The 26781-nt window shown below is 40.0% G+C and overlaps 1 protein-coding gene across 5 annotated transcripts; it reads left to right on the forward strand.

Annotated features, from left to right (window-relative positions):
- The first annotated feature begins 647 nt into the window (after positions 1–647).
- Positions 648–26781, forward strand: ksr1a (kinase suppressor of ras 1a). 5 transcript variants are annotated; one of them, XM_016668323.1, is made up of 21 exons: positions 648–1282; positions 11625–11765; positions 14577–14724; positions 14817–15306; positions 17266–17447; positions 17604–17673; positions 17805–17888; positions 19110–19171; positions 19253–19362; positions 20406–20574; positions 20847–20888; positions 21145–21193; positions 21285–21348; positions 21438–21722; positions 21805–22001; positions 22083–22179; positions 22896–23029; positions 23233–23364; positions 23454–23589; positions 23672–23805; positions 25159–26781. In XM_016668323.1, the coding sequence occupies exons 1-21, from the start codon at positions 1070–1072 to the stop codon at positions 25163–25165; spliced, it is 2946 nt and encodes a 981-aa protein (XP_016523809.1). In that variant the 5' UTR covers positions 648–1069; the 3' UTR covers positions 25166–26781. The 5 variants fall into 5 exon arrangements, with proteins under 5 accessions (XP_016523809.1, XP_016523810.1, XP_007545992.1 ...); XM_016668324.1 differs by having other exon boundaries at positions 21288–21348; XM_016668326.1 differs by lacking the exon at positions 648–1282 and adding an exon at positions 3696–3792.

Genomic DNA, 26781 nt, shown 5'->3' on the forward strand with positions numbered 1-26781 from the left:
ATAAATAGTATGAAAAGTGCAAGCAAATAGTAGACTCCAGTATTTGCAAGGCCTAAGGATCAAAGTTGTCTGCAAATACCCGCTAGTGACCTGCAATGACTACACAAGATATGCACCATAACTCTGCAAGGATAAGTGGCTATGGACACTGGCTGGATGGATTTGTGAAATGCATAAAGTGCTTGTAATTGTGTCTCCAATCCAAACAACTTTATATTACAAAAAGTACGAGTGGCTGTTTTTTAAAGCCCTTTTTGTCCAACGAAACTTGCATCTTAAATATTTATGTTTTAGTTGTTCATATTTCCAATAACCCCTACTAAAAAAGTCCATACTTTTTTTTTTTTTTGCAAAAGGGACATTGTGGGGCAATATAGGTCTATGTTGGTATAAAAGGTGCCAGACCTATTTAGTCCTCCATGCAAGAGCCGCAGATCTGTCAAGCTTTTCCATGTAAATGACTGGAAGCACCTAAAAGGAACCCAGCCATTTTTGATGTTATCGCACCTTCAGTCACAGATGTTTTCATTCCTTTGCCGCTGGAATGTTTTCTCTTGATGATTTAAACAGTAGCATGTCATTTCCTGTAACGTTTCCCCCCACCCTCCCCTGTGTGTGTTGACTTTTCATCTTAGGAGCAGGTTGTGGGAGAGCGTTGGGAGGTGTAGAGCCGAGAACCGTTTTTATAACCAGTGTGACTTTATTTCCCAGATTGCACCGCGCACAGTGATGTTCCCAACAGCTGACAGTCGGTGAAGCCTCTGCCAGAGCTGTCCGTGGAAGCTCGTGAAGCCCTCTCGTCGGAAGCCCACGTAGACTGGACACACAAGCCGAACGTTTGCGGAATCAAGACTGCCTAACATAGTTTTTGGGAAACATTCTTTTTTTTTTTTTTCTTTTAAGTTTTATTTCTTATTTTAATAGTCCAGCATTGGCAGCCGGGGACAATTGCTGTCAGCTAACTTCCACAATAGGTCGCTGCGTCGCTGGACTGCCGCTTTATGTTTTATCCTAGCTCAGCGGTTTGACTCCAGCCCTTCCCTCTCCAGCCGTGCCCCAATGCTGAGGAATGGATAGCGTGTCTGCTAACGGTGGGAAGATGGTCGAGAGTGATGAGCAGCAGCCGGAGAGGCACAGCGGCGGTGGCGCAGCGATGGCCGCGCTCCATCAGTGCGAGCTCATCCAGAATATGATTGATATCTCCATCTCCAGTTTACAGGGGCTACGGACCAAATGCGCCGCGTCCAACGACCTCACGCAGCAAGAAATACGCACTTTAGAGGTAAAGAGATGTGTCGCTGCCATAACAAGCTGTGTGGTTTAAACTGCGGAGTCATGATGCAACGACGCTATGTCCGACTGAGTACGGGCTGCAAGCGACACTATGTCAGCGAGCTGAGCACGTTTTTTCTTCTCGCTCACACCGTGCGACTATAGGTCTTATGGCTTGAGGTGGCGACGACTTGATAATCACTATTAAATTGGGCTAATTGTATCTGGAAGGTTCTCAAACGACTTAGACCCGTTTGGCTGTAGCTCCGGCTATTTGCGTGACCTTCTGTTTTTTTTTTTATTTGTGATAGTTCGCAGCACCGTGCCGTGCAGCTGCATCCATCCAGCTTGGCCTAATGGCACACATTGAATAATCTGATACAGCTTTTATCTGTATGCAGCTCAGAGCTGGATTTTTCTCTCTTTTTTTGTGTGCCTGTGCAACCGGCCTGTCAAAACAAATAACAAGAGAGCAACCCTAGCCTCTCATGACTTGTCCTGTGTGTTTAGAGAAAATGTGGAAAGGGAGGGCTGAAGTTCATTTGCATCGAGATACTGATTCAGTTGCCTTGTCGGGAAGATTTGACTGTGTTTTTGCCCCCAAGGCATTTGGTTTGCAGGACAGCCTATATATGGTGAGTTGAAGGCAGCACATTTAATGTCCCAGTCTGTTAGCTTTATCTTTTGTAGGGCAGATGTACAGGCGAGGGGTCAGCAGAGTTCACAACCCAAGCAGGAGCTCCCACTAAATGAAATCTATACAGTTCCACAAAACCAACCTGACACTTTTTTTTTTAATTATTTTTAAAGACAATTTATCAATTTTTGAAATTACCTGATAATAACACTTGCTATATGGCTATAGTTAACCAGGTGCTACATTTTCAGGTTTTAGAACAAAAGAAACCCCAGTCCATTAATGTTCCACATAGAAGCAATGTGAAAAAAAGAATGCAATCTGCATCCCAATGGTGTGGAAATAGTCTAAACAAACAAAAAAAATCCCATTTGAGTCATTAGTGTACTTTTGAAAATAACCTGTCCAGGAACTCCACTTTTGTGCTACTTTTATGCTAAAAACACAGAGTTCTACTCTATTTTTTCTGCTAAAGTTAGGTTCCAAACCCCTGATATAGCCTAACTGTAAAACATGTGCTTAACTGATTAGATTTAAGTTGGCTAAATATTGGGAAAATACATAAAGTGGGCTGTAGTTTTGTGTTACTGCTGCTTCATTGGATGCTTCTACCTATCATATCTAAGACTAACCTACTTTGTTTCATTGTATACTTGGTGAAAAATGTCGCAAGAGAGTTGATTTTTTTGCCCAAAGACTGCTGGAGATGGGCACTAGCCACGCAGTGACCCTGCAATAATAAACCAGGTATAAGCTATAGACAATGGATGGATGGGACTTATGCTAATGGCTTGATTTGTTTGGCCAAGAATAAGACATTATGCTCCAGTAGTTTTAAGTTTTTAAAATCACACACACTCCTCAGATTTGTGACTTAGGCTTATAACTAGATCCTACCCCGAGCACCAGCTTGAAATGATGTTACCAGACATAGACAAGGTTCAGTGTTGAACTATTTAGCCAGACTTTCCTGTATCTTCAGTTGAACCTCAGGTTTACAAAAGACCTGAGTTGGATTTCATAGAGACAGAAAAAAACAAAAACCACAAGTCTGATGCACAAAGTATGAACATAAAGTGTAGATAAATGCTTCACATGAGCCAAATTTAGACATAACAGATGAAAATAGCTTTTCTTTGTTCATGGTTTATTCAAGCTATACACCTTAGCTAAAACAAATGTTTAGTCTTGATTGACTGGAGGCTACTAATTATCCATGCTTGTTTTATTTTTGCATAACTGAAATTGTACATTTGTCCCCAACTGGGACATTTAATTTCAATCACACCTTTTAAAAAAAAAAACGTCTTTTAAGATGCTAAATAATTGTACTTAAAAAAGTCTTTCTGGGTCCTATGGTTATTTACAGGGGTTAATTTTATCATATTTTTTTACTCTTAGTAGAAGAGGCAGACTCACAGAAAAATATGTACTGTGCTAAAACAATGGAAATTTTTTTTCTTTTTTTTTGAGAATATGAAAGTAAACAAGTTTGTTGGTCCTTAAGTGCTTGGCAGACTTTTAAGTGTGAATTTGAAAGGCGCCCTGTGGGAACAAGTTTTAACAGAAAAGCAAGCTAAGTGATTAAATGCAAGGGAAGCCCGGCAACCTCAGCTTGCTTGTGTTTCTAGCTGTTTTCTTAACCTACCCCACATCCACTCCCACTGGTTTTGTGAAGAAGCGGAGCAGAAGAAGCTGAGTGGCTGGTTACATTTTTGCTTCCTGAAGCAAAGTTGTTCGGTTAGCCAATGCAAGCCCGAACTGGTTAATGGAATTATGAAGTCTCGGCCCGTTCAAGTCTACATTCTTCCACTCGTCTTTATCCGTTGTCATTTGTGCCTTGTCAGTGGAACAGGACGTGATCTGGCAGAGTACTTCCTGAGGTATGTTTGTCTCGTAGATACATTTTCCTCACCGGCATTGTTCTGCATGACAATGGACACGCAGTGCCGTTCTCATGTGCTTCTTGAAGACTCTTAAAAACTGTTCTGAGGCTGTGTTTTCTGGGAGGGGGGTGTTTTTGTTCCTCGTATGCGTATGAGGAGTTGTAACAGACTATCGTTGAAATGTGCAAGCAGTGGATGTGGTTATTTTGAGTTTGATTTTGTTGGCTTGTGTGGTCTTGCAAAGTACAGAATTGTATCTTTTTCACGAAGGCTTAGTGTAACTCTAGGCCTTAGTTTTAAAATCTTCACACTCCTGAATTTGATATCAGATCATCAAAGTTCTCATTGACTGCACCTGAAATGCCTAGTGTAGACATGCACTTTGTGGCTAATTGTATAATTTATTGGTGTTTTCTTTGATTTCAACTGAACTATTTCCACTTGACTAAAGTGTCTTCCGATAGATTACCTCTAGAGTGCAGTTCCTTTAGAGACAAGCTGTTAGATGAAGGTTGCGACTCTTGCAAAGTCTAGAATAAAGACAAAATGCAACTGTAAGCAGACTGCACATTATATTGCATATGATTAGCAGTATGTTTAATCATAGCCTGGATTGCAGTTTATGTACTTTCCATTTGTGGATTTTTATCCTTATCGATCTTCTTGTGGTATCTTCACCCAGACAAGTAAGCGAAAATATGTCAGATTGTACATCCCCAGCATATGTTGTTTTTTTTTTATCTTGCATATTTTTTTTCCTCCAGTTTTTAACCACATCACTCTGTATAAACAGTTCTTAGTGAAATTACAGTGATGATAAAATGTCATCTTATTTGACTCAATCTTTTCTGCACAATAACAAGGAAGGTAACAACTGTTTACATAAGTTAATAACAACATAAAACTATAGAGAGAGCATCAGAAAAAGGGTTTTAAAAACTTGCAAAATTTTGTGAAATGTACACAAACTTCTTGCTGAGAAGCTGTTATTATTGCACCAAAATCTTGTTAATTTGCAAAACATTACCTTTAACTGCTGTCAGTAAAATCCCCCAGTTTGTCTCTTTCAGGGTATTTACATAACATTTTAAAATAAAAAATATATGAGATTATCTAATTTCTGTTGTTAAAAATAAAATCATTATATCTTATTTGTACTTAAGTAATGTTAATACTACTATCTGAAACATTTACCATAATAAAAGATTTTATACATGGGTTGAGCAAAAAATGACCACATGGTATATTTAGCAACTGCTTATTGACAGAAAAATATTCCTTTTGCTGTTCTGTTCTTCATAGAATAACACAAGTAGAACAAGATGATATTAGCTGATTAGTTAGCCGGGCTAACTGTGCAAGTAGCCAGCCTAAAGATAGCTGCTTGTCAACTGTAATTTGAAGCTACAGTGTGTAACTTTTACACACAATGCTTGTTTTGTTTTGTTTTTTTTTCTTTACGTATTTTTTTGTCTTAGCACTGTTAGTCACTCTTGATATTTCCTTCTCAATGTGCTAATAGCAGAGGAACAACTTGCCATTCCAGGAAAACTGTTTATCCGCCGTCATTGGTGGCCTGAGCATTCGCGACAGGCTCCGTTGTGACGAGCTAGATGTAACCTAGAAGAAAGAAAGGTTATAGCTAGCCATTTACTCAGCATGTTTGTAAAGTCTTAGCCAGAGGGAAAGCTAAGAGCTTCTCCCAGGCTCTGATTGGTTGCTTCTGACCGACTGGTGTATTTCTGCGGATGGCTGTAGGAGCACAAGGGGAAGGCAGAAGAGCTTGATTTTTTTTATATAGATTATTTGTCATATTATGCTGTTAGGATATGGAACAAATATGTAGTTTTTTTTTTTTTTTTTAATAAAAGTTATATATTGCAGCTCTAAAACAGCATTGCCTTACAGTGTGACCATATTGGTAGGTTGTACTTCTTTGGTTTCCATGTCATAAATATTCCTCAATTTTTGAAGGAAGGAAAAGTCTCATAAGCTGCATTTCCATTATAAATGTGCACAATATTGATATTCCTCTAAAGTTAAAATAACACAATTTTGCACTTGTAGTACTTGCATTAAATAAAAAAAATACAATTAAAATCACACATGAATAAATTTGTTCAAGCAAAAAGTCATTAATAAACATGCCACACCATCATCCTCCTTCTACTACAGCCATTCGTCCTCTTCATCTTTTATGCCAGTAGTAACATCCAGCTGTAGATCATGTGACTCTTGTGATGCGAAAGAAGTGCTTCCACTGCAGCTTTGCAAAATACACTAATTTCAATATACCTGAAAATCCTCCTCATCTTAGCGCAAAAACTTTTCTTTTTTTTTTTAAATTGACATGTTTCCATTCAGCAAATGTATGTTCATAATAATTGTGCAAATGATATTGTAATTTGCACGTTCATATGGTAAATGGCGATGCACAGTGGGGGAGGCATTGTGTTTCACTATGCTCACCAGGCACTTTCTGTGGCATCTAGTTGAAATGACTTTAAACTTTAGGAACAAAACAAGAGAAAAGATGATATGAGTAAGTGGTAAGTACCTATATCCAACAAAGTCATAATTGGGATCATCATCAAGATATTTAAGAAGTTTGGCAACAATTTCTTTATTTCTGTTGATTGGGGGTGGGGGGCTTGGGTTCCTTTGAAAATCAGCTGCCTTACTTCCTTTGTCTTTACTGGCACACTGTTTTGCAACTTGCTAACAGACTTTACTTTCACTTCTTGATTTAGCCTTCCCTGAGAATTGTTTTATCACATTCCTTATTTGCCAGAGGCATGACGGTTAACGATAAGTTTTAGGATGAATTCCTGTGCATGTAGATGTAGTTTTTATGTTTGCTGCAAATCTTGAGAACAAGGATGTTCTCTTCCGCTTCACTCTTGAGACTTCTAGCAACTGCTCTTCTTTTGCATATGTTAAAGAGGTTGCATTTATATATAGACATTGTTTTTATATCTCAGTTAGTCAGACGTGATCGTAGCAGGGCAGATGTAATTACTACCAAGGCTGCTAATTCAGACACAGAATTTGCTCGACGTGTCTAAGGTCAGAAGTTGCCTCACTCTGTGGTGCTCAGGGTTATCGTTCCAATATTGCACTGGAGTGCAATCAAGGGCGGCTTGAACTGGCTTTATTCTCTCATCGGGGCGAGCTTTATTGTTCCTCTTGAACCGTATGTGTTTTTTCTGTCTTTGCCTGTGAGAGGATAATGATACTGGCCCCTCTCAAATGGAGTGCTAACTGGTACTTCACTTTTCACATGTTAATCCCACTCAGCTCGGTCTCTGTCTGCCTCTCATGCTGCCTCTGTGTTACTCTTAACTGCAGCTCTTTATACTCCTGGCTGTAGTTTCATCACGTCCTTCAGCACTGCCTCAGCAACTTGCATGTTTTCAAACTACATGATCAAATGCACAGAAATAGCTGCGGTATTTTTGCACCTCCCTAAATAAATGTTGTGAGGTATCCTTCAGGAGCTCGTCTTTTTCTTCTTCTTCCTTTTTTCCTGTAATGATCAGCTAACAGCAAAACGCGTCACTCTGTTTTGTCTCCTCATGCTGTTGGGGGGAGAGTTTGCTGTGTGCTCGTCGTGCGAGCTGTTGTGGCTGTGTCTATATTTAGACATCTGTCTTCCTACGCATTTTCAGGGTTGGTTGTTAAATAAGAAAATCAAATGACGCGCAAAGAGGCTCTGCGATAGGAGAGAGCAGGCAGGAAAGGGGAGGGGAGAATCAAAGCCAATCGCCTGGGCCGCCTCCCGTGACATGACAACCGCTGCTTGTGTCGCTGTGTCTGTCAGAGCCGTAGAAGTAGACAGAGGTAGACACCAGGGTGTAGAGGAAATACAGCTCTGGTGACTATCAGCACTAACCCTGACTCTGTTTCCTTTAGGGTGTTTTTCCCCTCTCTTTTACTGTAATGGAGGTGTAGCCAATAAGAATAGGCTGCATCATGTGAAAAGCAGAATCGTTTGGCCATGTGGGCATGCCATGATCTATTCCTGACCTGACTCAGGATGAGTTGCATTGCATCCTGTAATTTTGAGGCCTGATTTGCTCATTGTGGGCAACCAAGGATCTGCTTGATCTAGCTACAAATCAGTTGAAAGCACATATGTAGTTTTTAGTCCACCGCTAATGTCTTCATAATTTTATCTAAAAAATAAAAAAAAATCACCATAAACACATGGTGGATGAAGGGAGTGCTAAGCCTAAAGAAATGATAATCTGCATAACAGTGTCTAAAAGTGAAGAGGGGGAAAAAAATCCAGCAAAGGCCTGAGATGCGTCATCATGAAGTTGATTTGGAATGACCTCATTTGTATTCTGCAATTGTCCAAGTCTGGACATGAATTTATTATCTACACAGTCAGTTTGATGCATCCTGACCACCCTCTCCCAATCCAGCATCAGCTTGTTCTACTAGCAGCAAGAAGGGAGGAGGAGCAGTCAGCTATTGTCTTTGGCTGTCAGCCATTCATCCCCAACAGACCTTGGCCTTCTGATGACATGACCTCACCATAACTGAATTTGCTGTCCTGTTTTGTTTTTTTTTTCCCTTTTTTTTAACATCCTCTTTTTTGTGTTGGCAAAGTTACCATACTGTACTTCCATGATTTTGTTTTTAAATATTGCCCTTAAGGTTAAAATTTGCTTAATCTAACCAGTTACAACCAAAAGCAAGAAAATATTTGAAGAATGAAGTACGACAAAGGATTGTAATAATCTGATTTTCCCATATGGCTAATTTATTAACGGTCTTAAGATATTTAATGGATATCTTTAATTAATTCTTATATTATGCCTTTTACATGGGGTGATACTTATACATATGTATACCAAAATTTTAAGGTTACTCTCAGGGGTGTACTTGCGTGTGAAATCCCTCAGAAAGTCCCAGAGTGACTGCAGTTTGTGACTGCACTAGTAGTGATGCCCTTCCCCCACTAGTTGCTTCACACTTTTTGCTTAGCTGGCCTTTCCCTCATTTAAACGTCACATCCTCCAAGTAGAACATTTTTCTTGTGTCCTATAGTTAAGCTGGCCTAGGAGTTCTGGATTTCAGTTCGTCGTGAAGTGGGAAAACTTCTGGTCATAACGAATGTCTGTCTTGCTTTTGCAACCTTGAGTATGCAACCAAATTTCGTGGTTCCTCAGGAGAATGTGCAAGTCTTTCCTGTGTGAAAAGCAGAACTGTTTGTGTATCAAAAAAAAAAGTTAGGAAATAATTTTAATAGATAACATTCTTAGGATTGTGTTATCAGCATGTTGTCTTACCACAGTAGGAATAATTGTCACCTTTTCTTGTTGTGGATCGAGCATTCTTGTTTTAAGCTTGGTGTTAATACTGTGACCATGACTCTGTTAGCATACATTGAAGATCTCATGCTTAGTATGCGCGTGCGTGTTTTAGAGTGGGGAGAAAATAAGCTGACCTTCCTATGTAAATATCATTTTTGTGGGGTTGAGCATGGCTGCTCGGTTCTCAGATAGACCATGCTATCCTTGGCAGGTGCACCAAAGTGCCTGTGTCAACAAGAGGCTTGAGAAAACAACCAAGGCGGTGGGATCAGCTCCCCAAGTCTGCTGTGTCAGGCCGGACCGCTGACGGGACTCCTCCCCCTCCGCCCCCTTCCCTGCTCTCCTCTCTGGTGGCTGTCACTCATCTTCTGCACAGCATTAGGCCGTTTCCATGGTGGTGTTTGGCTCGGCTGACAGGTGGGCTCTGACGCCATCTCTCCTCCCCCACCTCCCACCTCTAGGCCAGACGTCAAGTGCTGTTTTCTCCGCTCTGCACCAAAAATAAAATGCAAAGGGGGGGCTGTGATTATGTGCCGGTTTGCTGGTGTGCCCGACTGCGCTTCCAACAGAGCCACGCTCGTTGCCCATATCAGTGCAGGATCTGGGGACTGGTGCTTGTGTAATCCTCATTCATCTCACTGTTCTTTAGGTCCCTGTCAGGCAGAGTGAGAGACGGCACTCAAGCCTCCTCGCCGCACTCTGTGACCTCCGCCGCTGTTTCCTATGGCCGCATTATTTACCGAGAAGTGTTCTTTTAAGCTGTGTTTCACTTGTATGGGAAAATCCCACTGAAATGTTGCTGACGACTCAGAAGCGGGGTTGCTAGGTAACCTGACGTCACTGTGCTGCACTAGTGTATAGGGAGGTAAAGAAGGAGCTCATTAGCCACACTGAGTAAACGCCTCCTGTTGTTTGATCACACCAGGCCAGATATGAGAAACACCACAGCAATCTGAAATATGCAATTAGATCACAGGTAATATGTTTGAATGTGAATTATGAGGGTTAAAATTCATCAGAACTTAACATCGCATTAAAGTTTGTGTTTATCTTTTTTCATCTTGACCAATGAGCTTTCATGGCATTGCCCTTGCAAGCTGTTTGAGAGTAAGGCTTTTTTAGTATTTCCTGTGATTACTTTCAAATGAACTATCTGCAGCTGATAATTGATGAATGAGAGCAGAGCTGAAGATCAGGGTGAGGGTCAACACGTAGAGCAATTACATCCTCTCCATCTTCCTCTTCTCTGTAGCCTTTTCATACTCCAGTTGAGAAGCTTTTATTCGCAGCCTTTTTTTTTTCACCACCCAAGGCCACATTTTCCGAGCTGTGCAAGGCTGCGCTGGTTTTCTGTTTGGCTGACAAGTGGATTTGTCACCGGTGTGTTTGAATGTGCGGAGAAAGACGCATATCGCTCACCATTGTTGTCCCCCCTCCTCCCCCCCAGACCCTCAAAAGGTACTTGCCGAGATGCAAGCTAGCCGGTGCTGCTCAGCTCATCTGAAGGTGCTGCCTGCTGTAATGGACTCTTTTCAGATAGACAGCGAGATAAGGATACACTATACAGTCATGGTGAGCTGCACAATGCAGGCTGCTGCAAACCAACACCGCGGCGTTCATTGTAATACTCGCAGAACGGACCGCTGCACTTGACATGAAAGCATTAAAGTACCACAGGTTTTTCTTTTTTTTCTTTTTAAAGGCGAGAATAAGACTCCAACAGGATGATTTATATACGCTTTTGAACACAGCGAGGTTCTTATGTCTATTGTCACCTGAAACTTCAGCACAGATTAAAAGTAGATTTGAGTGAAGAACACAGTGATTAGCAGATATGGACTGCCTTGCAAAAGTATTGATACGCCTTTCGTGCCCTTGGTTTTTTTCTTCTTGTTACAACTACAAATTGGATTGTGTTTTAGCAATAGCGGCAAATTATTGTGAAGTGGGAGAAAAATGATCGATTTCAAAATATTTGTATAATTTCAACCATCCTGTAAAGGCCTCAGTGTTAAATGAATATTTAGGAGAGTGGCTAGAAGAAAGCTGTTGTTCAAAGAAAGTAATTAGAAATTGCTTTCAGAGTTTTCCATACGCCACAGAGGTTTGTATAGTTTACGTTTTTGGTTTATATATGCAGAAAAAAAAATTGACACACCATTCAGATAACTCATGATGGCGGCAGAATCATGATGTGGGGAGTATGTAACTTTTTTAAAAAATATAATTTGTAACGTCGTATATGAGTGGGAATGGAAACATATCTTTGAGTGGTTCCTTTATGTGGCTTTATTGAAATTAGAGGAGCATGTGTTGATGGAAAATATCGGTCAGATTTGCGCGTGTCATTTCACACGTCATCAGTGACTCCTCAGTTTTATGCTATCTTTGAAAAAGAACATTTATCTAAAGGGCAAATGACCCTTCAGAGCAAAGGGGAAAAAGTGAGCGTTCCCTTCTGACCTGCCCCTCCCCTCTCTGTCATATCCTCTCTGTTGCTCCCTGCAGGTAAAGCTGATGAAATACATCTGTAAACAGCTGCAGTGTAAAAGGAAGGTCCCAGACACGGAGAGGCCCGAGGCCCTGGACAGCTACCCGCGCTTACGGGACTGGCTGCGCACCGTCAACCTGCGACCAGAGCTCATCCAGGTACGCCAAGTCGTTCTGTACGACTGCCAGTCTATTCTGGCTGGTGTAAAGCGGTGTGCTCTGTGTGTGTCACACCAATATGTGTCCAGTGTGTGTACTCTTTGCCCCGTTCTCGTGTGCACGAGGAATGCCTGATCAGTGCTCTAGGATGGAAAAGTGGACCGTATTGTCTGCTCTGCACATCAACCCAAAAATGCCAATTTAAATTTAATAGGGCTTTAAAAATATGGCTTCAGACTAATAGAAGGAAAGCCATTGTCAGAGTCCTGTAAAATGTTTGATATTTTCATCTTGACTGCACAATAAGCTAGTGTCCAGCAGGCTGTCGCTCTGAAGTTGATTCCACGGTTGCTGGACTAACAAATGCTTCTTCAAGTGTATAAGGAATGTCCCAAAAGTTAATATTTGTTCAAGCCTCTTGTCTTGATGGAAGCTTTCTGGGACTTGTCCCAGTTTTTTTTTTGTTGTTGTTTTTTTTTTTTTAGTTGGTTGGAGTTTTTGATATTTGTGCAGGCATTGAAATCTATCCGATTTATTTGACGTTCGATTTCAACTCGTTTTCTTAACTGAAGACATTAACAACTATCCTCCTGATCAGAGCAGGCATGACATTTTTTTTCTTTTAATTAATAACTAGTCTAAACATGAACGTCTAAGATTGCTAAATGAGTCAGAGACCTGTGAAGTGTTTTGTGCAGTTATGGGAAGAAATGATCATTACAGATATAAAATAGGAGTTTGTAATTGTTAAAAAGAAATGTGTAAAGTTCAGATATTCACGAGTACTTTTGCAAGGGGCTGCAGTTTTTCTCCCGGTATAAAAGGTGCTTGTTGATGTCACATGATGCTGTCACGGCATGATGCTGACCCACTTAAAGCGTTGCACATTATCAGACTGAGATTTGTACAGTGCCTCTCCTTGGCTTGTACGATGAGGGCTGCATTATGTAATGGGTGGTCCAAAAATCCTCTGATGGTTTTTACTTTATTTATGGAATCCAGCATCTCTGCTCCCACGCTTCAGCTTACAGGAAGTGAGTCCATGACAGGCCTGAGTGACTCCTGGTGCCTGCCTTCCTAAATGCTTTCTCTGTGAATTAGTAACATTTATTAACCCAGAGTGGCCTTCTAAATGAAGATTACGAATGCTTCCCCATTTCTGTGGCCGCTTATCAATTTGAGTTGTGTGCACCTGAAGTGTAAAAAGGGCCCATGTTTCCCTACACTTCTTCTGAACAGTAATTACATTTAAAGTGGGAAGATGGATTTACGTAGCTACATTATATAATTTTGTTATGTATTTGAAGGAGAGGCAAGCTCATGGCCACTTTTAATTCTCCCATCTCTCATCCTTGCTGGTGTTTTTTTTTTTTTTTTTCACATCCGCCTGTGTGCTCTTCATTTTGCTTACAGTGTACACACGAGTGTGGGAGGTTGCCCTAGTTTTGTGATCAGTGTTTGCCCTCTCAGAGCAAAGGCTTTAACCTGACTGATAAGTGTTTACGCACTTCCTATGTAAAGAAAAAAAAATAACATCCTAAATATGCTGGACAAGGTCCTAAGTGTTGTTTGTATTGCTATTTTTTACCCATATAAAAGAAGCGGTACATATACAGTGTTGCATTGAAGTTGTCGTTCTACAGTTTCTTTGAGTAATTCTTTGCTATAATGATAAAATACAATAAAATAGGTTGTCATGCTTTAATAATTTAAAGGTGATGTTTTGCTGTTGCAAACACTTGTTAGAACCACCAAAATGCGAGTAATTTTCCCTTGAACAAGTCTGATTGATAACTGGTGATTACAGTTTTTTTTTTTTCTTCTTTTCACTAATTGCATCAAACTTGAACCTTTTATCTGTCTGTATACACGCCATCAAAGAGCATGTGCTTTGATGCACTTTGTTTTTGAGTTTAATGAAACCAGATGAAGGTTAGGTACGTGTTCTTTAATGCATACAAGCACATAATCCTGTAACCCTTCACTTTCTGTTAGATTCAAATCTTCACTTGCTATTTTTTTTCTAGAGATCATATTTTAATCTCTGTATATCTGAGTAAATCTTGATATTTAAATCAACATGATCAGTATCATGATCAATCAATATGATCCATTTTATTGACTCAACCTGAGCCTAATTCTGACTCTAAGAGGAAACCTTAACTCATTTGCACTTGCAGGGCCACTACAAAGTTGCTGAATCTCCCAAATCTAGCAAATGGACACTAACAGTTTAACACTGCAACACTACCTGTGTGTCTGTAAAGCATTGCACATTATCCTGTGTGCAAGTCCAGTTCTGGCTATAATTTTGAAAATTCACCACATACTGGACTCATGACTTTGACTTTATCTGTTCTTATTTCCAGGCATTTGGTGATATATGATACTTTGTCTACTTTAATCTTATCTATGTGTGCCGACTGTTCATTTATTTCATAAAGTAATCTATGTAACGCACGTTTATGAAAACTTTCATGATAAAGACAAAATAGGTCCAATTCATATCCACTTATGTAGAATGTCTGAATTATTTTTAATACTACTTAATCTAAAAATTAAGAATGGACAGAATTGTGTGCAAATCGGACAGGGTTTTATAAAATATAGGAACTGTAAGAATCTGTTTAAATTACAAACTTAGTTTTGTAATATTGTTTCTTTTTTCAGGCCAAGGAGTAGTCTCTCTTTTTTTCCCTCTCGTCCTGTAAATCCCTCTTCTCAGTTATGCATCTAATAATTTGCTGTCATCCTCACTCTGTACCATCACTGACTCCCAGCCATCTGTTTGTTTTCATCCCTTTTCTGCAGGGGGTAGAGACAAAGTTGTCCTTGGACACATTACTGCAGATGACCGGAGCTCAGGTGAGAGATGCGATGAGAAGACTGGGGTCCAGTTCAGAAGAATGTACTAGACTTGGTGCTGCCCTCTCCTGTCTAAAGAGTGCCACTGAATCAGGTATGTTTTATCACTAATGTTGCCCCCTGATTGAACAATCTGTATATAAGCTTTGGGCTTTCTTCTAATTGTTTTTTTTGTTTGTTTTACAGGAGGCGAAATGAAAGAGGATGGTGTTTCCTGGCTGTCTGAGTCCACCAGGAGGGACAGTGGCTCTCTACTAACGGCAGACCAGCTGCCTTTCCTGGGAACTCCCCTGCGCCCCCACAGTCCATCGCCTCTAGCCCGCCCCTCCACCATCCAGTCCACGCCATCCACCCCCTCTGCTACCTTCCATCATCCCCGTTCTGGTTCTGTTTCAGCAGCAGCCACACCGGATGGGCTGGGATCATACGGCCATGGCGACAGTCCCCTCACAGATCTGTTCCCCATGCCTCGGCCACGCACAACCCGCCTCCACGGGCACACCTCCACCCCGCCTGTAACCCCACCCTCAAATAGGCGACAGAAACTGAAGCCCCCTTGCACTCCTCCACCTCCGTCCCGCAAGGTTCTGCATCTGCTCCCCAACATCACTCTGACACGCAGCAAGAGCCACGAGTCCCAGCTGGGCAATCGCATCGAGGATCCCCCCAACAACAAGTAGGTGCCGTTCTCAACTCACCGTCCACGTTAAAATCTGTTAGGTGATGGTGAAATTTCACCGTCGATGACATGTAATTGTTAGCATTCACAGGATGCTAACGTGAGATGGCTGTCATGCTGTGGGAAACAATAGTAAAGGAGGAAACCAAACTATGATCCTATCAATGAATTTAAACCTTGAAGTTTGCTTGCATTGAATTAATCACCAAACTATTTTAACATTTTAAATTGTAAATAAATTTGTCTGTTTGGGTATGAGGACATGAACTGAAGATCTAATATGATTAAAAGATTACATTTTTTATTGGACGTCCACCAATCAATTTGGAGTCAACCAATTGTCGATCATCTCTAATTGGTGATTGATAAGTCCAATACCTGCATAGCCTATTTTTTTTCCTGTACATCAACTTCATCTGAACTTTGGTCTTCCCCCACTTTCTGTCCTCAAATAAATTAACCAACAATATACACTTGAATATATATATTTTTTTGAGTTTGGGTACCATGTTTTGATACGTAAATATAAATAATTTCATGATTCCTCCATTTTTTTTTTGTGGGGTGGCGGGGGGGGATTTAACCACTACTTAAATGCAATAAACAAGCAATGAACAAGTTTGCTACTTTAAGCAATGAACAAGTTTGGTTAGCATAAGAGGCTAACCACACTAGTTCTGAAGCAGGTTAGACTTCAGCAATCATTTTTTCTTTTTTCTTTAATGTGTTTAAACTTCTGGAAAAAAAAAAAAAAAAGACTGAAGTAATCAAAATCGGAATGAGCAGTTTAAACTTTAAACAAAAGCAGAAATCGGTATTGGCCAGAAAGTGTTTTGAAAAACATGTTTATTTTTTCACTGTTTAAAAGTGAGATAAATGGATGCATCTGCATGTATTTTTTTTAAACAAATCTCCCATTTATATTTGAGAATCTCTATTTTAGTTCATATTAAATTCAAATAAATTCTCTATATATTTTATAGAATCTTTAGAATTTTTTCAGGATTCTTTATGGATAAATGATAATGATTCTCTCTCAACACAAATGCTGCTGTTTATTTTTAAGCAATGAACTGAAGTTTAAGTATTAAGTAATATTTAGAAGTAGTTCTAGTTTTAGGAATGATGCATGTCATTTAGCCATTTCTGATGAGTTTGTTGTTGATTCTTATGTCAGCTCATTGGTTAGAGTAGAATTTGGTACAATGTCACCAGTGTGACATATTTGCTTATTGTCTCTCTCTCAAATAATGAATTAGTCTGTTTTAAGACTCGGGCAGAGCTTTGCTTTGATCCCCTCGCCTTCCCTGTGCAGCATCCTTTCACATCCTGCCTGTTGCTCCTTTTTCTCTTACTGTTTGAAGGGAGCTAATCCCAAACAAATTCCCAGAGATTATGAGTCATGTCAAAACAGGAAGCATTTCCTAAATCCTAAATGCTCAGGGGTGGCAGCGCACTCAATCGCTGTTTCCCCCCCCAGCCCCCCACTCCCCACTTGCTCTGTGTTGTGATTGAGTGTAGATACACAAACAAGCCACAAGATTATCTACAATATCCTGTTGCTTTATGGAATGTTTTATCAAGGGGGGGAAAAATGTTCAAGAGAACTACTGCATTGAGCAGAGATGTGTGTTCAGATACAAAATGTTAGTTTGTTCTTTCCCAGCTGTCTTTCCTCTCGTGTGATTACATGTGCGGCCAGATCACAGGTCTGGAACAGCTTGGTGCTCTTCTTGTGACCTCCATGTGGGTGTTAAGGATGCCACTATTGTCATTGTGCCAGTTCTATTAAGGTGCTCCAGCGTGGCTCCTTGCACAGCTTACATAACCTGCCTCGTGCTGTAAAGAACTCAAGCGACGCTGTAGTGTAGACCTTCAAAGGTGTCACACTACTTGATACCAGTAAAACTGCATCTGCTGATATTATTCTTTTTTTTAAATCTTTTTACCTTTCAGGTGTGGTAAAAAGAACAAATTATTGCTGAACATGCAAGTGAATGGGAATGGATGTGAGGACTCGCCTTCTCGGTATCCAGTCAAGCCCGCACGGACCCCTGGAGGGACGCCAGCTCCCAACACCGCACCTTACACCCTGCCAGGGACACCCACGCTAATTGAGGAGCACAGCATAATTAAGAGTGGGTCATGTGCTTTTTTTAAATTAAAAAAAATGTCTACAAAAATCTATGTTAAATGTATTTTCGTGTATTTAAGATAAAGACAAAGCAGAACCACCACAGCATATCTCAAGCATGTTGTTGATCTTCCTGTCTTCCATCTGCTTGCCTGCCTAGATAACGTAGCGTTGCACCGCAGCTCCCCAAAAGCAGTCAGGAGGGACATCGGTCTAGCCGTCACGCACAGGTACACCTTTTTGTTGTCCTTTCTCACAAACTTATGTCACTGAAGAAAGTCAGCTGTGTTTCCTACTTGCAAATAGCAATTCAATGCACTGATAGTGCAGGAATGACATGACCCGACTTTGTCATTTGTAGGTTTTCGACCAAGTCCTGGTTATCCCAGACATGTCAAGTGTGTCAGAAGAACATGATGTTTGGTGTTAAATGCAAACACTGTCGGTAAGTCGACAAATAAAATTTGATTTCAAATTTTATTTAAAAATTTTATTTTTATTTGAAATAAAAATTTATTTTATTTTGAAATTTTAAAATTTCACAATAAATTTTTGTAAAAATTGTATTTTTATTTGAAATAATGTTAAAAAGATGGAAGGCAAATAAATACAGTTCAACTATCTTCAAATTACATAAAGTATTAATTTTTTTTAAATGGTGCAAAGACAATACATAGAGGGTAACGTTTCTTGGTTAAAAGCTGATTAAATGAATAAAGGCACAAGAACAAATATCATTTTGCAGAGAAGATTTCTGTACACACTAGTCAGTTTGTCTGAATAATTGAGATTATTCTAAATGATATGTCATCGCTGGTCTCTGAGTTAATGAGGCCTAATTCATACTTTCTAGTCTGTCTACTGTCTGCTAAACCTGGAAGCGTAACGTAAAGGCCAAACAGTGCAGACAAAGAAAAATTATTTATCAGATCATGTTCGTAAGAAGAAAAAAAATACTAGTATAGAAATTGGGGAAAATAAAAAAAAAAAAGTATTACAGCTAAAGTCCAGATACATGCTTTAAAACCAATTTCAGATTGTCAAATACATAAAGTTAACCTTGGCGTATAGCACTGAAGCATAACTGAATAATATGGTTCACCATCTTATTTCTTGGTACATAAATATTCTCTATACTTATCCTATCATTACTTTTCTATTTCTTATTTACTCATCATCCAGTGATGTTTCATTAATTTCAAGAAACATTTTTTAAGTTGGATGTATGCATACAAATATGCAGTTGGAGGAGAACGAAACTTGCACTCACGTGTACTGGAGGAGAAAACAGTGAGTCATCAGTCTCTCATTCAGGCTACTCCATTGTTTCTAATTCCAACCAAGCACATTTACATACATGTAACAAAACACACTTGAATCATCTATAGTCTGGCATAAGAGGCTAACCAAACTTTTTCTGAAGCAGGTTAGACTTCCAGTGCAAGTTCATTTCTTTAAAGAAATGCAATAAAGAAACGCGGCAGCTTCATGACCCCAAATAAAACCTTGTGTTGAACTTGAAGTTACCTTAGTAAGCTATTAATCCTGCTTCGTAGTAGAGGGCTGTGATGGCTTGACTTAATCTTGATCTGGACTTGAGGAGCTCTATTGGTGCTAAATGCTAATTGCTACCAAGCTACCCATGTGTTGCCTACTGTCCTTGCAGGTTAAAGTGTCACAACAAATGCACAAAGGAGGCTCCGTCCTGCAGAATCTCCTTTCTACCAAGTACGTTTTTTTCATGCTTAAAATTTTCCTCCCTACAAATATCTGATATAGGCCCCGTGTGAAAATAATTGTGTTCTGCAGTTGCCAAAATTAGGAGGACCGAGTCTGTTCCTTCTGATATAAACAACCCTGTGGACCGACCACAAGAAGCTCCTCAGTTTGGTACATTACCAAAGGCCATTACAAAAAAGGTAAAGAAATGCTTTAATATACAAAATACCTAACACCTTTTCACATTTGTCTTATTACCACTAACCTCAGTTTGATTTACTTTATGAGAGAGACCAACAAGGACTACCATGTAAATGTGAAATGGAAGTAAAATGATTTTGAACTTTTAATACGATACCCCCAAATACAATCCAACTGTCTCTACAAGTAACCTAATTAATAAATACTATTAAGTCCACCTTTGTGTTAGTTTGCCTCAGCATAATTGCAGCTGTTCTGTTAAGCCCTGAGGGGTTTCCTCAGATGTTACCAAGATGCATCTTGTTTTTCCTGCATGCAAAACTTTTATGTGTGACTTCACTTCAACCCCGAATGCATCTAAATATAAGTTAACCCTCTCAGGAAACCTGATAGAAGCTGCAAAACAGTTGAGAATGTGGTTGAGGACAACAACCTTAAGCATACAAAGCTTCAATAAAATGGTTTGCATGAAAGTATATTTATGTGTTTGAATGGTCCAGTTAAAGTCCAATTTATTCTAAAAGCTGCTGCAGAAAGGTGGCTGTGTAAGGTATTCTTGGGGGCATTATGAAAACACAAAACTAAACATTTATTTGTAAAGAAAATTTTAAGCTTATGTTTTCCTGTCCTATGCGCAGCCTTTTTTTTTAATACGCCACGTAAAAATCTTGGAAAATACATTAAAAATTGCGTTTACATAATCAGTGTGAATACTTATTCAAGGCTATGCAGTTTTTTTTTATTCCTCTGTTAATAATGCAAGTGCCACTCAAGTGCTAGACTAAGAGGTGTAATTCTCAGTCGTTCCTGTTAAATAAATGCTACATTTTTTTTTGTATAAGTGAGAAAACTCAGTTCCACCATCTGCTCATTTGTCCTGCTGTAAAGTGGAGCAATGACAGCTCTTTAGCCATTTTTACTGTAATAATGCATTCAGGAAATGAAATCTGGCTCTTATGAGCTCCTTTCGTAATCTACAGTGGAAAGCAGTGATGCACTGATTGAGTAAACTTTATTTTTCTTGGAACCTGCGTCTCATCAGGATCATCCCCCTGTCATGAACCAGATGGACTCGAGCAGCAACCCATCCTCCACCACTTCATCCACTCCTTCCTCCCCTGCTCCCTTCCAGCAGAGCAATCCTCCGAGTGCCACGCCACCACCTAACCCTTCGCCCAAAGGACACAGAGACAGCCGATTTAACTTTCCAGGTAAACCTGACCGCAAAGCTCCTGACGAACACGTACAAATCCAGAAGCTTAAAGTGATTATTTCTGCTTTTTCAATCCATTTAAGCTCATTTTTTTTCCTTCTTGAATAGTAATAATAATAATGTTAATGGCCTCATGCACCCTTTTCTGACTCCTGCAGAGACTTTAACACTGATCTGTGCTTTCATGATGGTCTCCTAACCAAAAGCTTCACTAACCCAGAATCTCTCCTGCTATGCTGTCTTTCCCCTCTCCGTATTTTTTCACAAAAGCTGCGTATTATTTTCAGCATAGGCAGCAGTTTATCTTCCCCGGTGAGTTGACTGTCCCATAGTGACACACCGAGTACTTGTTACGCCATCATACCACTCCATAACCATTAGATTCTCGCAGCTCTCTCTTCCTCCTGCATGATTTCTGTGGAGTTGTTAGCTGTAAGTGTAGCCGCCTCCTCTCTCTGGCTCTTAGCTGCATTTTGACACCATCTGCTGGAGACGTTGAAGAATCGCATGATCTGTTTGGTGGGATAGCTATTGAATCATTTAAAGGGTGTTATGCTGTTCTCTGTAGATGTTTGCAGTCCTACAAATGTGTGCTCTGATGTCCTCCAAGACACAGCGTAAGTTGTACTTTACTAGATTTAATTTAAACGTTTAAATATGTATTCTTCAGTTGCACCTCTGATGATAATGTATACATTTTTTTTGCAGCAGTGAGGTAGAACAGTCAGCAGATGATACTCACAATGAGCTGGTTGAGGATGAAGATGAAGAGGTAATGCTACAACATGCTTTTAGATTTAATTTTTTTATCTATATATATGTTTTTTGTGCACAAACCAATCTCTTGCTGCCTGATTTCAGGAAGGGGATGAGAACATTGAGGATGAAGATGAAGATCCCGAAGCGGAGGAGGAGAATGACGAGGACGACAGAGATGACCACGGAGGGGAATACGAGGAGGACAGGGAGGGAATGATGGGGAACATCGGCTCAGACGGTGAGTGCGACGAGCTGGATGATCTGCCATGCTCTCGTGGAAACCAGTGGAAGGGCCCCATATCCCGCAAGCCCAGCCAGACGAGCGTGTACCTGCAGGAGTGGGACATTCCCTTTGAGCAGCTGGATCTCGGCGAGCTCATCGGAAAGGTGAGGATTCACCAAAACGGTGTTATCGACGCGAGTGTGAGAAGGTAAATGTCCTGAGTTTTTTTGCGTTTCTGTCGATCAGGGTCGCTGGGGTCGAGTGCACAAGGGTCGGTGGCACGGCGAGGTCGCCATCAGACTTCTTGAGATTGATGGAAACAATCAGGATCATCTGAAGCTCTTTAAGAAGGAGGTGATGAACTACAGACAGACCAGACACGAGAATGTAGTCCTCTTCATGGGGGCTTGCATGGCTCCACCCCACTTAGCCATCATCACCAGGTAAGAGCAGATAAACCAAACGCACCTCAAGTTGGGTCGCTGCTTCATTTGTGTAATCTTTTCCTTCTTTTCCTCCTGTAGTTTCTGTAAAGGAAGGACACTGTACTCAGTTGTCCGGGACACCAAAAATAATTTGGATATCAATAAAACGAGGCAAATCGCTCAGGAGATTGTAAAGGTATTTTGTTTTGTGTCATGTTCAGTGTCACTTCCTGCCAAAACCCTTTTGTTTGTCCTTAGTGATCTCTTAAGTCAATTATTTCTCCTGATACAAAATAATCTAACAAAATAAATACTAATTATAACTTTTATATATTTTTTAAACAAAACTTGATAACAAAGAAATAAAACCAAAGTTCTCATGCTTTTATAACACATGTACTTTTTTTTTTTTTTTTTTTTACTTAGCAGACAACCCACAGTTATTAACTCAACAGCTGCTTATAGCTCAATACAATGACACCATTTTTAAATGATCTGCACCCTAAAACAAGAGTGTTGTTCGTTAGTTTCCAGTCAGTTACCGTCTAAAGGCAGATGTGTTTCCAATAACTGAATATGTCTGTCTGGTGAGTAAGGGGACAATTTTTGAAACCATCTTTCAGACTGCAGACTGGCAGTGTGCAGCAACTGAATATGAAAGGGAGGGAGGTGCTGCATTACTGCATGTTACTTAGTGAACATGCAGTACCTGAGTAGTTAGCATGACTAGACAGGCACAATATAAATTCAATCCATTTGCCATGCAAAACAATACAAATGTTTTTCCAATTATGTTCTCTGTTTTATTGTTGCTGCTCAAACACTTTATCATAGGGTTAGTCCTGTGTTTTAATTGGACTGGAGATGACTTTAAGGTTTTCACATAATCTTATCTCTCACTATCCGACATAGGGAATGGGCTACCTTCACGCCAAAGGCATCGTTCACAAAGACCTGAAGTCCAAGAATGTTTTCCACGACACCAACAAAGTGGTGATCACGGATTTTGGCTTGTTTGGGATTTCTGGAGTCGTTCAGGAGGGGAGGTGAGGACCGCCACCTTAAAACCTCAAGCTCAGCTGACGTTCTGTTTACACTGCTCTGCTGCTGCTGTTGCCAAGGGAGCCTCAGTGATCTGGAAAACTTGCCGAGGCCTGCAGTGGCAGTCCTGCACCCGTCTCTTGTGCTTGTCAGATAGTCATTGCTGTAAGAAATGGCATGCCTGTGAAGATTTTCTTTTCCTTCTCAGGCGTGAGAATAAACTCAGACTTCCGCACGGTTGGATTTGTTACCTCGCGCCGGAGATTGTGCGTAAAATGTGTCCAGGCAACAATGAGGATCGCCTTCCCTTTTCAACAGCAGCGGACGTGTATGCCTTTGGGTAAGTTGTGTTGAAGCTCTGGAGTCCTGCAGCCTGGTTCTGGGAGTTATGATTAATGTTAGTTACATCACTGCTTTCCTCTTTTTAAGAACAATTTGGTATGAGCTTCAAGCTAGAGACTGGCCAATCACTAACCAGCCTGTTGAAGCCATCATCTGGCAGGTGGGGAGTGGCGAGGGCATAAAGAAGGTTTTGGGGGAGATCAGCCTGGGCAAGGAGGTCACAGTGAGTTGGCAAATTGTGTTTAGACAGTTTAACTTAATGCAGTCAAGAAACCTGTTAAAGCAGTGTATTTTGGTTTTGTTAGGAGATCCTCTCTGCCTGCTGGGCATTTGACCCGAGAGATAGGCCGACCTTCACTCAGCTGGCCGACATGCTGGAGAAGCTGCCCAAACTTAACCGCAGGCTGTCGCACCCAGGACACTTCTGGAAGTCTGCAGAGTAGGTATCCCACAGCAGGAGCGGAGGTGAAGACACTGGACATGAAAACACGTGCAGAGATTCTACGTTTTGGTTTTTGTTGGGGTTTTTTTTGTTTGTTTGTTTTTATGGTTTTCCCTGTGGTACAGTGACCTGAGCAGTCATGATTTCTGTCGCCACACTGTATAAACGACACATAACTGGAGCAGAGCTCTGGTCAGACTTGTAGCTGGGGCATAAAACAAAAAACCAAAAAAATAAACATTTGTTAGTATGTTTGTTTTTTAAACTAGTCCATCGGATTCTCTTTGCTTTTGTTTTTTTTTTTAGATAAGCTGTGAACTTTGTGTTTCATAGATGTGTATATACGTCATTTCTTTAGCTTAATTTATTCTTCAAGCAAAGATGTTTCTAAGAGTAGTTTGAGGTGCTTCTATTTTACAATTGCTGAGGTGAAACAGCCACTGTCTATAACGGTTAGGGTATTTCCAAATGCATAGACGTGCTGTCAGGAACAGACTCTGACCGCCAACAGTGATGTAAGATGGAGGACATAATACAGCCCCCGTCTTCATTGAAGCTGTGACACAATTAAATGTGAATAATTAGCAACTATTGTGTATTTTAAACAGTAAATTTAAATAATTTATTGTTGTTTAAAACAAGACAACAAATGCTGTAGAAAATGTCTAGATCAGGAATCAGGTATTGGTGGCTTCACTAAGAATTTTCCCAGCATCAATGAAAACAAAAAGATTAACATTTTTATATAACTTTTAAAGCATTTACATTTTACACAATTGCTGAAACGTTTAGTAAATTATGTTTATTTAAAATGCAAAAAAAAAACAAAAAACAAATCAAGAATTACAGGCACACCAGCAGGATTGCATCATCTTTCAATCACTTTTGATTATATTAAGTTGAGCAGTAAAACTTGTCATTAGCATTCAGAGAATTCGGTTCACTCTGATTGTATCTGCAACGTGTATAAACTCAGCTTTATGGTAATGTTTTTTTTTTTGTTTTTTTTGTTTTTTTTTGCTTTTCATCTTTAATTTGCTTTTTCACACTTTTTGCTTTTGCTTCAAGCACCCCAGAGCTTCACTGTACACCTATCTAGGTTTAAAAGACAGGTTTCACACTTTAGGTTAGAATTTTTATAAGCTGAAAAAATACCTTAAAACGGAGAAGTACAAAGTCCTGCTGTCTTAATGAACTTCTCTACCTGTTTAATGTGCTGGATCTTCTCTGACTAATCAAAATGTTCCTGTTCAGCCTGATTCTTTTACTAACCATCTAACATTTCCTTTGCCCTTTTTCTCTCTCCTGTTTTTTCTTTTGTGTGTCTTTTTTTTCTTTTGTCTAATCCAGGTTGTAGCAGCCACTCTGAAACATAAGCAATGCAAAACAAAGCCTGGTTCTGCCTTGCATGCTCCTGGATCCCTAACTGTTACAGGGTTGATCAAAGCATTGCCTCTGCCTGAAACGGGCACCACTTCCACTAATCCCCAGTCCAATCTTCCGTGTCTAACCGTTGGCGTATTTCTTGTTTGGAAGAGCGGATCGAGGGACTGAAATACGAAAGATAGGGAGCCCTTTTTTTTTTTTTGCTTTTCCGTTTTGACACATCTTTAAAATCTCTTTGCCTTTTTCTTTTTTTTTTTTGCTTGATTCTAAAACATCTGCTGGGCTTGTGAGTCTGGGCGTCTGTGAGACTGACTGACTGTGCCTGCTGATGGCTGCTCACCTTCTCTGTGCTGCTATGATGTGGCTGTTCTCGCTGGGATCCTGACAAAATGGCACTTTTTTTTTTTCCCTCCTCCCTGAAAACACACGAAGCAAAAGGCGCTGCTGGACATAAAACGGACCCAATCACTGAACGGACAACTTCATTTATCTCTGTTTTTTTTTCCCCCTGAGGGCTCGACACTTGTCGGACAGGCTGCATGAGTGATGCTCTCAAACCAGCTGCCTTCCGCCTCTACTCCCTCGCTTTTCTTTATGGCTAGTGTGACGGCATGTTGTTCACTAACCCCATGCCCAGACAATATGCACTTTTGTCAAAAAGGAGAAAAAAACAGCAACTTATTTTTGGGCTATATTTTAGTTGTTTTTTTCTTTTGCATGGTGATTTTTGCTGTGTTTTTACAGTTTCTTTTCAGACGAGTCTCAAGGACTGACCAGTGTGATGTGCTCACTTGTATGTCTTCTTTTTTTTTTTTCGTATAATCTGCTAAATCTCTATTTATGGGACGCATTTGAAAACAAGAACAGGTCAGTGAGAGGTGTGTGTGTGTGTTTCTGTGTGTGCTTTACACAGTAAAAAGAAAGCAGGTCAAAACTACACAGGTATAAAACGTAATATCTATTTGGTTGAAGTGCATCAATCAGGAATCTGATGCGAATGTGTCCAAAATCCTCCCATAATTACCTCCTCGGCACGCTTGTGTACATCGTTTTGTGACTCCTGGCTTCAGCTGGGTTGTTGGTATTTATGTGTTTGTTTTTTCGTTGTTGTTTTTTTTTATCTTGTTGGTGCACGTGCAACTGGGTGAGCGTTCAGTGTCGGATTATTTTTGTTTTTTTGGAGGGTTTTGTTGTGAGAGATTGCAGTACCTGTGTTCCAAATCCAGTAGTATGTAATGTACATAAATTAATGTAAAGCAAATTAACACAGTTCTTCTAAAATTTGTAAAAAAAAAAAATAATAATAATAATTTAAAAAAAAAACATTTTATATGTAAGATACTTCAACATTTTTTTGATTAGGTACTGCTCTGGCTATTTCAGATGTGTAAATATATATTTATATTTTTTCATGTATAAAGCACTGTAAAAAGACTGTACATGTTTTTTTTAGGATGGGCCAATTCATGTTTTTTATGTTGTTGTAAAGATCCATATTTTTGTATTGCATGTGACTACCATTCTGTACACAGTTTCTGTTTCCATCCATGGAAGACAATAAAATGGGCTTGTCATGTAATAAGTTAA

The sequence above is a fragment of the Poecilia formosa genome, unplaced genomic scaffold (assembly GCF_000485575.1).
Source record: "Poecilia formosa unplaced genomic scaffold, Poecilia_formosa-5.1.2 Scaffold14, whole genome shotgun sequence".
Lineage (NCBI taxonomy): Eukaryota > Metazoa > Chordata > Actinopteri > Cyprinodontiformes > Poeciliidae > Poecilia > Poecilia formosa.